Here is a 9877-nt window from a genome sequence, read left to right on the forward strand (position 1 = left end):
CAGAGGCCAATGGGCCGACCGCCGCCTGCTCTGCACCACAGCGGGCCTCAGAGCATCCTCTGCGGGGCCACCCCATCCCAGGGGAGAACAAACACGTTTAACAGCACTCTGCATCACTGACCAGGCTTAAGAGTTCAGCATCTGCAAACAAGAACGAATTCCTCGCAAATATTCTAAATGTTAATGATTCTCCACGTCACACAGAGCACAGCAGGCTTCATTCGAATGCTGGCATTGGACCAAACTCCACTGGCCTCAGTGCCAGGCACGACTCATTTGGGCCACTTGCACCAAGTTCTCCTCCCTTCAAGGTTTCTTTCACGGCACATAAAGCAGCTTTGGCTCTATTTCCCCAGTAAGAGGATAAAATCAGTTATTCAGTACAAATCTGGAGCTGAAAAGGGCTATAACAACTTTAAATTAAGTGCTTTTAGTCCTCGGTGGCTACATCCCCTTGCCTCTTTCACCAGCAGGTCCTTAAGGTACGGTTGCTGGATGGATCAGAGACATGCCCGTGAGGAGGTCTCAGCCCGAGGTGTGCATGTGGTGCCCTACAGGCCCACTGCTGCGGCCCCACACAGGCAGGAGCCCCCTCGGCCTGCAGCGGTCAGCACAGCGCAGCCCTCGCCCACCCTGCCCGAGGCTCCAGCACCAGCCCAGCCGGAGCTCAGGATGCGCTGCCCCGTGACCTCGCATGGCCCAGAGGCAGATTCGTTGCACGTGGTGACATTTTGTCACTGACCTCTCCTCTGTATACCACATCCTTTTGGTACCACAGACGTGACACGAATATTCCACGTGAATGCTTTTTTGCCTTATGTAACCACAGCTCCTTGCACTTGAAAAATAGTAAAATCACAAAATGCCTTCATCTGAAAAAATTTAAGCAAAGAGGATTTGCAACATATGGAAGTCAGCAAACGCGATCTGCTGCCCAGAATGATCTATGTATACTGCTGGAAGCTCATTTGCAACATGCAAGCATGAGAAATATTTGCCCTCACTGGCCCCAAAAGATGCATTTGTAAGGCAGGATAGCGGTCATGGCATAAGTAAAAAAAAAGCACTGTAGTTTTAATTTGATTTAAATCAACCCCAACACACACTAACTGGAGCTGTAATGGACCTGCCAAGGTCCTCACAAGCTACACTGAGCAAGTCCTACCAGAACGTCTCTGAGATACAGACACATATGAAATGATTCCTGATTAGTTGGACACTAAATCTTCCCAAAAACTAAAACATTACAAATTCTCCAAAAAGTCCTATTTGGAGCTCCACAATGTAAACCTTTCACAAGAGCAGACACTACAAAGGGGTGCTATTGTTCAACATTTTGCAAGTGATACACACATCTAGCAAAACATACCGAGTACAATCTTAAACAGTTGTAAAGAAAATTTACTTTGAAATTTTGCATATATGAAAAACTAACTGCAATATGAGAAGTTCATCTGAGTAAGAAAATGTCCTTTACTTCCAACCACGACCATTTTGCCTGTGCAAGGACACACTGAACTAAAAACGAGCTCCACAGTCCGCTTACATTTCCAGCTAAATTCTCCCAGGGACCTAAAAGCATGAGATGATGCCATGTTTCTACACTACTGACTCAGAACCAAATCAGTTTCTTACTGCTGCACTTGTGTTTGTCATAAACAAAATACATTAAGTGTTTTCTCAAGCTCTGCTACAGGGTCAATTTATTTTTAGTCAGTTTCCTTTCTAAAAACCAGCATGGCTAAAATTATTAAATGAGGAATTACCTGACAAATCCTATTAACATAAATGGCATTTACTGAAGAAAGTAACCTGAACAACACCAGGAACTCATGATGTAAATTATGACTATGGTCAAATTAGCACCCCTACAATTACGTCCCATTTAAAAATAACATTTACAGGACATATGTTTGCTACTTTTTTGGGGAAGACTTCAAATAAATTAATTCTTTTAGATTTTTTCCTTATATTTCAATATAAACTTTTCCAAAAAATAATAAAAGAAAATACATGACCACATTCTCAGTACAAAAGTTTGAAATCCAAACAAGGCAGCATTGTTTGAAGTTGTAAAGGTTAAACTAATTGCACGGTCCAAAGAAGAAAACAACAAATTATAAACAAAATAAAGATTTTGTTGGCTTTAAGAGTATACCACTTTTTTTCTTCCTTTGCTTCTCAAAATCTTTCTTAGGTTCTAGCACTAACCAAAACTGATATATATGAAATTATATTCATAAGAAAGTTAAGCAGACTCGTCCCCAAAGCAGTAACTGTGTATTTCTCAGGAGTTACTGCTTGATGATGTATGCAGCTCTCTCAGAATATAGCCATCTATTTCGTAGCAATTGTGAGTGCAATTCAAACAAGGTTCCAACACAAATGAAGTTAAATTGGCCATGTTGCCCTTCATGCAGTAATTGTGTATGGATGAGCTGTCATTTTAAATTTGACTGAAAATAACTGTAGACACCTTAACTGGACTGAAAAGGAGAACGAAACCACTTCTCCATGATAAAGCCAATTACTGAGCAGCAGGGATTCTCTTCATCACCAACTAATCTATTCAGCCTGATCACTATTCAAAGCATGCAAAAGCATAGCTGCATTTAAAATAGCTTAATTAACTCAGTGCGCACCAAACCAATCAGGACAAATTCGTAACACTTTTTTCCTGGTTTAATGAAGGACTCTTTAAATGGGCAATTGTGCTCTCATGAATAATTGTTTCTTCTGCATGGAAAAAAAAAAGTTTTCCTTCTTTCATAAAGAGTTTTATTTTTTAAAAAGTCATACATCGAGAGATTAATCACCAAATTAATCAAAGGGGGTCAAACAGCCTGTAGGATGTGCTCATGCCCTTCCTCAATAACCATGCTTAATAATGACCACTCCAAAGTGCCTTAAACTTTCACCATGAAAAAATATCCTATTTCCCCTATCTTGCAAGCAAATATAATTGGTCTAAGTATTCAATGCAGACTATAAAGTGAACTATTTCTAAATAAATGTTCTCAGTATACTTTGTGACTACAGTACATTCAGATCTGCAGTATTTCCACAAAAAGAACAAAATGTGAGCTCCCAGAAGAGAGGACAGAGTGCTTTTTCTTCCACTGTTTACAGAAGTTGCTTTGGTGCCTCTGAAAACATCTCCCATTCCCAGAAGCCATCTCTGCACTGGAAATCCAGGCAAAATAACTTCTGGCATTTACAGATTTGGGGCAAATTTTCCAGGAGTGAGCACCACAGGGACAAGGCTCCTCCAGAGGATAATGCAGAACAGGAGCCTGGTACCCAAGATTCAGGTCCTCTGCTGGCCCAGGAAGAGACGCCAGTGACCTGCCTCTCAGTGCAAGTAGGCATTTAAACCAACCCCAAAATACACAAAGCAGACCATCTCACATCTCTCCACTGCCTGCAAAGCAAGCCAAGGGGAACAGTCTTCAAAATTCAGGCATCCAGATGTCTACATGGTGTAACATGAACCCTCTCAGCTTTTGATTATAAAAATATCATATATCCACACGAAGCAGATGAATACTAATGCATCTGCTTTGTACATGAAATATGGAGAGTGCTGGCAGATGAGCTGCTCTGTCAAGAAACCAAATCGGTGCCAGGAGTGGAGCCTGGAATTGCCTGTCTCCTGATTTTTATGCTAAGACTGTAACTCTCTCAACAGGATACTGGAGTTAAGGTCAAAATATAAGAAACGTCCGTAATTAAAAAAAATACCTTTTTGGATTTTTTTTTTCTTCCTTTTGTTCAGTTATTTCTGTTTGGGTTTTGTTTTTCTTTTTTTTTTTTTTTTTTTTTAAATAGACTGGGAAAAAGTCTTTAATAAGATGCTGAACTCATATACCAATGGAATTATTAAAATAAGACAATCAAACCCTCAGCCAAAAGTAACAAGCCAGTTAAAACCATTTCTCTCCAGTCTATTAGATTAACCTGAGAGATTCAACAAGAAAGCAATTACAGAAAGTGACATGATGAATGGCACTTACAGTCTTCCAAAAAGCTTTTATTAAAAATCCTAGCAACTTCTGAAGATATTAAGCAGTTTCAAGGCTGGAACCCAAGACCTGAATCAGAGACTAGCTAACAGAAAGGAAACCAAGTGTGTCCTCTCATTAACAGGCTTAAGTAAGCTCACTTTATAAAACCTTTGTTTTCAGTCAGGTGGGAGCCAAAACGAACAAGGACTGTTTTGAGTTCAGAGCTGGTTGCAGAGGGCTGGCAAGAAGGGCAGAGGAAAACCACATCCAGGCATACCAGGTGAGCAAACCGACTGAAAAATCACTGCAGCTCTACATTTAGTAGGTATCAATATCACTACTTGAGTCTTTTTTTTCCTTCAAATGAACTTAACATGCACTTCCACTGGAAATTTGCTCAATACAGGCAAAAGGAAGAGAAAGAGAAAAGAGACATAAGAAAGCCTCATTATTCCTTTAGAAGAGAAGAGAAGATACAACACTTTTGTCTTCCTGAACTCTCTTACCTGTTGAAAGGCACCTGAACGCAGGATTGTCTTCTGCTGCCAGCACACCCTGGGTCTTGCTGGCAAACCTCTGCCGCTGCTGCTGCAGCTGCTCCCCAGGGTGCACAGCATCAGCTGGACCCAGCTCGCCAGGCTGAGCATCTCCTACACGCTCTGGGGAGCCTGGGGGGCCAGCATGGGGCCCCAGCTCCCGCCCCAAGTCCCTGCTGGGCACGCTTTTGCAGCAGCCTGCAGGGCAGTCCGTGGTGACAGGGTGATTCGCAGCAGGACGGAGGACCCGCACGACGTCTGGCTCATCGTCTTCAGGGATGGGATTGTACCATATTTCTCCTTCATCGTCTGCATCGTTATCCTCACCGAAGTCGAAGGGACAGCGTCTCAGCACAGTGGAGCCCGCGGTGCTCGGAAGGGCGCTCACAGCACCGCAGCCAGGTACAGGGTGCTCCTGCCCTCCCGGGGACTTGGCAGGAGCCTTCTGAGTTTTAGGTGTAGGCTGCAGGCTGGGAGACTTGGGTACCTGGGTGACAGCCCCCTGCATTTTCTTACGTGTGCTTTCTCCCTCCGGGCAAGGGGCTCTGTGGGTGCTCTGGTGCAGCCAGTTGCGTTTCTTGGAAACAGTAATGCTGTTCATCTGTGGCCGGTGCTCAGGGACCTCACTTGCCTTCGGAGACTTGGGTTCCTTTCTGCTTCGTGGAGCTATGTAAACATTTTCAATTAAATCTGCTGTCAGAAAGAAAGGCAGAAAGAATGGAAGACTTAGAATATCATTTTGTTTTTAACAGGACAAAGACATAAGCTGTCATGCTACATTTGCCGTAGACCCCATCCAAGAGGGCAAAAGACAAGTTGATACCATCACAAAATTATACCTCAGCCTGCCAAAACAGAATGCTCGTATAATTAATAAAAAATCAGACTAGTCAGGCTGTATTTTTAACACCATGTAATTTAGATAAATGGCAGACAGACAGCTCTGTGGAAAGGTCACGCATACTTAGAAACGGCTGCCTTTTGCTCTGGTAAGTTCAGGTAGGTACAGGGGGTTTGACAAGCTGCTACCTACTAGTTCTACAGTCTGTTTCTGCCACTGAAGAGCAGCCCATGCTTTTGGTATAACGTACTGCTCAACTAGCTACCAAAACCATGTAGATTCACTGCTACATATAAGTACAAAACGAAGGTGAAGACCTCTGCTGTACAGAAAGGACTGTCCTTACCAGCTGCATGCTACACAGAAGATGGGAGCATCCTCTGATTTGTGGGGAATGTGAAACACACAATCGTGAAAGAATCAAAGGTGAAAAAAGAAATCTAGAAAAGTTTTTAAATAAGCCATTTTACAAGTAAATTTTCATCTAATAACTGATCAAAGTCCATTCACAACTCCCAACTTGACACAGCTGCATTAAAACAGTGGGTAAGCTTTTAATAGTGCACCACTGGGCAGGCTCCTCCCTGCCCCTGATGACTACTTCAAGGCCCTCACCTTCCCCAAAAAGCCCAAGGAACTCTGCAGGCAATACAAATAGGCGCAGCGTGCAAGAACTGCGTTCCCACAAACAAAAATATCTGCCACTTCCTGCTCTTCCAGGGAAATGCAGGCCCTTCTGCACGGGCTAAGCAAGCCTGCAATTCTCTAAACCAGAAAGCCTGCGCTTCTTACGGCACCCATAAAAAGAGCACGTGTGCCCAAGTACGCACTGACGGCACAGCTGGAGCCACGGGCTGTCCCCTGTGCTAGAAGCAGCAGGCACGCAGAGCGAGCTCGGCAGCGTGCTCCACCGCAGCTGTTCTCGATGCGAACCTGGGCATTTCGGGAAGCTACCTGCACAACTCACCACAGACTGGTTAATAAGCCGGCAGCTTCGGAGCACTCACGTAACCCTCCTGCTTGCAGAGGCACGCTGCGTATCGCGCCTGCACACAGCTACCCACTCGCATCTCCCAACCAGCCCATGCGCTGCCAAGAGACATCGATTGCAAATGTTCACTGAATCCCATCCAAATGATACACTTGCATTTAAGTCTTCCAAGAGCAGCTCTCGCAACCAATAGCTGTGTTTGCAAGTATTGCTTCCCCTTTATTCAAGCTTGGCCCTGATCCTGAAAGCCCTTATGCCTGTTTATTTTAGTAACAAACCGTTTCGCATGCAAGTATCTGCACAACCAGCGGTTCCATGGAACAGAGTGAGCTCTAAACATCACGAGCTGTTGTAGTAACGAGACAAATTCACATAAATAGGAAGCTTTCGGAGCTATGCAAGCGAGGAACACACTTTTTGCTCCAGAGCAAAGCTTCATTCGGAGGGACGCCACCTGCCCTGTGATAGGGCTCTGCTCCCAGGCTGCAGGGCATCCCAAAAGCTGAGCAGGCCTCTGCTGGGCCGACCCAGCACAAACACAGAACAAGACAACAGCTCCGCCCCAAAGGCTTTGACACGGCGCTGAAAATACATAAATAAGTAGGAGTTGGAGGTTCAATTCACCTTCCACACTTTCTGCAGAAGATTAAATAAGCCACTAGTTAAAGCTCAAACATTATGGTAACACCACCACACTTTCAGAACTAGAGCCGCGGCGTTTCAGCTCAGCTGAGGTCAAGATAAATACTCTGCCTATTACGTGCGCACATGAAACATTTCGGCACGATGCTGGGCTTTTTGGGCTGCTTTTTGGGCCGTAACGCGCTGGGAGCGGCTGGTCCCAGCCTCCCCATACACAGGTCAGGACAACCCGCAGCCCCTCGGCTTGGAGCAACGGCCACGGGAACGCGCTCTCCTCCCCGAACCTCTCAGTAAAACCACAGCACAAAGTTATTATGGATTTAAATGGTACAGCAGCGAGACTAAAGTTTTGTTTGTTAGCTTTCAAACGCATTGTGTAATATAAAAAAAATGGAGACAACAAAAGCCAAAGAATGACAAACAGCCACAAGCCAGAGAACAGCAAACAGTCATATGATAAGAAAGCGTGTGGGGACCCACACAGAACGGCAGGCTGCTCTCAGGAACCAATTATTACAACGAAATTTTACTCCTGAGATGGAGAACGACTGACGTGAAGATGCTACCGCTGAGGACTGGTTCAAGTCCCGAACTTGGCCGTGCCGAAGTGGGTTACCTCTGCTCTCGACAGAGCTGGAGCTTTCCCAAGGTCTGCAAGCCCGACAGACGCTTCCAAGCTGCAGTGAACACCTCACTTCTCCTTCCCCCCGGGTGCTGCCAGCTCCAGTTTAACCCCCCTCGGCTTCGGGGCTGTTTTGGTTTGCCTGCGGTTGTAGGAGCCGACACGGCGCGGTGCCGATCAGGCAGCTTTGGGGCCGGGGGAGCTCCCCGTGCCGCGGGCAGTACCCCCAGCGGGCGGCACGGAGCGGCTGCGGGAGCCCGGCCCCCCCATCCCCCTCCCCGGCTTCTCGCTTACCCTGCGGGGCGCAGGTCCCGCCGTGGCGGTGCCCGCCGCCCGCCGCCCCGCGCTGGGACCTCCTGCCGCGGAGCTTGGAGAGGGTCCTGCGGAGCGGCTCGGCCATGCCTGCCCGCCCTCAGCGCCCGCTGCCCGGCGGCGTGCGGCTGCCGGCGGCCCCCGGGAGGAGCGGCAGCGGCGCCGACGGCCCCCGGCCGCGCTGCCCCATGGCGGCGTGTCTCCGGCTCCGCGCCCCCGGCTGCCTCAGCGCTGCCGCCGCGCACATACTTGGCATAGCTGAGCGGGGTGAGAGGCCGCCCGCACTGCGCATGCCCCCGCCCCGCGCCCTCCTGCCCGCCCGCCCCGGGGCCGCTCCCCGCCGCGGCGCGCGGCCCCCTGAGGTGAGGGGGGCCCGGGCCGGCCCCGGCCCCGAGCCTCCCCGTGCGCGGCCGGGGCTCGCTGCGCGTTTTAAATGCCTCTTCTCCCTCGATGCTAAACATTGCCCTCAGCCCAAAGAAACAAAGCCGTGGGCTGCAGATGAGCGCTGCCCACGGGCTCAGGCTGCGCGCGCGGTGGTGCTTGCTCCCCAGAACGTCTTCAGGTGGTTGCCTGGGCCCTGGCCGCAGCTCCTCGGCACGGTGCTGCCAGTGAGCCTTCGGTAGCCTTCGGTGTTCCAGCCAAATGCCGTAGAGATAAAAGACAAATGGCATTTGGACAGCGAAAATAACATACTGAGACTGCTTCATCTTTGGTTTGGTGTGTATGTTGCTCACACACCTCACACCAGTTCCATTAGTGAGTGTGCATCCCCTCCCCACCAACCTTGGGAAAAGGTACGCCTCTGATTTGCTACCGAGATAAAATCCTCAGATGGCTTTTGTTAATTAACATCCACACAGGCTTACACCTTGTGCCCTTCATTGCATTACAGATAACTCCAGGACAGTACCTGGCAGCTTTCCATGTGCCGTACCCTACAAACGGCCAAATACTGGGCTGCAGAAACTGCTCCCTAGTTTCTGGAGAAAACCACCACAGCTCGTGAGCGTAGCGTGCATTCACAGATTTTCTTGCTTACTAAGTTCTGAGGGGAATTTAATAACGTTTAAAGCTGAATCTTTCTGAAGAACAACATTAGATTCAAATTTTAAGTCTTAATATGTAAAACACCAATCGCAATAGGCCAGTAAGACCTGTACGCACATGATGTGGAAAAGCTGCAGAGGCCTCGGCCAACCTCAGTCACTCCCTTGACCCCAAATTTCCCCTCACATCTGTGCTGCTGCCCTCCCTGGCCAAGGCATGTCTCGGATACGAGGAGCTCCAGCCAAGCAGAACACCAGTGATTTCCTGGGTAAAACCCTGCACAGGCACCACAGTGCTGACCTTTCTGATGCTATCAGGTCAGCTGTGCCACCAGCAGATGTGTGCCTAACACAAAGGGCAGGCATTTGATGGCTGGAGGAGAACACTGAAAGGATTCAAAATATCTTGTAGGTTAACTATGCTTTTTCTGAGAGAAAAAGTGAATGCAACCACTTCAAGTGGAGCAAACATACTAAGTCCTAACCTCCCTCCACTGTGACCTTCATACCTGCAGATTCCCCACCTGCTCTCACAGCAAATCAGCTTCCTGCCTGCCTACCCGTGCGTTAGGCTGTCTAAATCAGCTCCCTAATGAGTAACAACTTACTGCATGGCAACTAGCTGTACGTTGCTAGTTCCTCTAAAAGTCCCTCTTCAGATGCCATTTTTGGTAAGTTTTTGTAACTTGGATATTTTCCTTTAGCAATTAGAATAACATTAGAAAGTACATACTAGCCAGAGTAAGGACCAAATCCCACAAAGAAGTGGACTACCCATGTTTGATTTGCAGCATTGCATTCTCCTGTAAGTATTACCTATGGAAACAAAAGAAAATTCAATATTGTGTTTTCTGTGCTGCTTCACACAGAGTTTTCCTCGTGT

At 47.5% G+C, this 9877-nt stretch overlaps 1 protein-coding gene across 6 annotated transcripts in view; it reads right to left on the reverse strand.

Annotated features, from left to right (window-relative positions):
- The window catches only part of SYDE2 (synapse defective Rho GTPase homolog 2), a 53862-nt gene extending 45621 nt beyond the window's left edge, over positions 1-8241 (reverse strand). For 3 of the 6 annotated variants that reach the window (XM_068690325.1, XM_068690323.1, XM_068690324.1), the window contains exons 1-2: positions 7931-8237; positions 4511-5233 (exon numbers count right to left, since the gene is read on the reverse strand). In XM_068690325.1, coding sequence (XP_068546426.1) covers positions 4511-5233; positions 7931-8036 — 829 coding nt within the window. In that variant the 5' untranslated portion in view covers positions 8037-8237. Of the gene's footprint in view, positions 1-4510; positions 5234-6348; positions 6479-7930 lie in introns of those variants that run through there. The other 3 variants (XM_068690326.1, XM_068690327.1, XM_068690328.1) reach the window with 3 other exon arrangements.
- Between the last annotated feature and the right edge of the window lie 1636 nt (positions 8242-9877).

Source organism: Anas acuta, chromosome 8 (genome assembly GCF_963932015.1).
Source record: "Anas acuta chromosome 8, bAnaAcu1.1, whole genome shotgun sequence".
Lineage (NCBI taxonomy): Eukaryota > Metazoa > Chordata > Aves > Anseriformes > Anatidae > Anas > Anas acuta.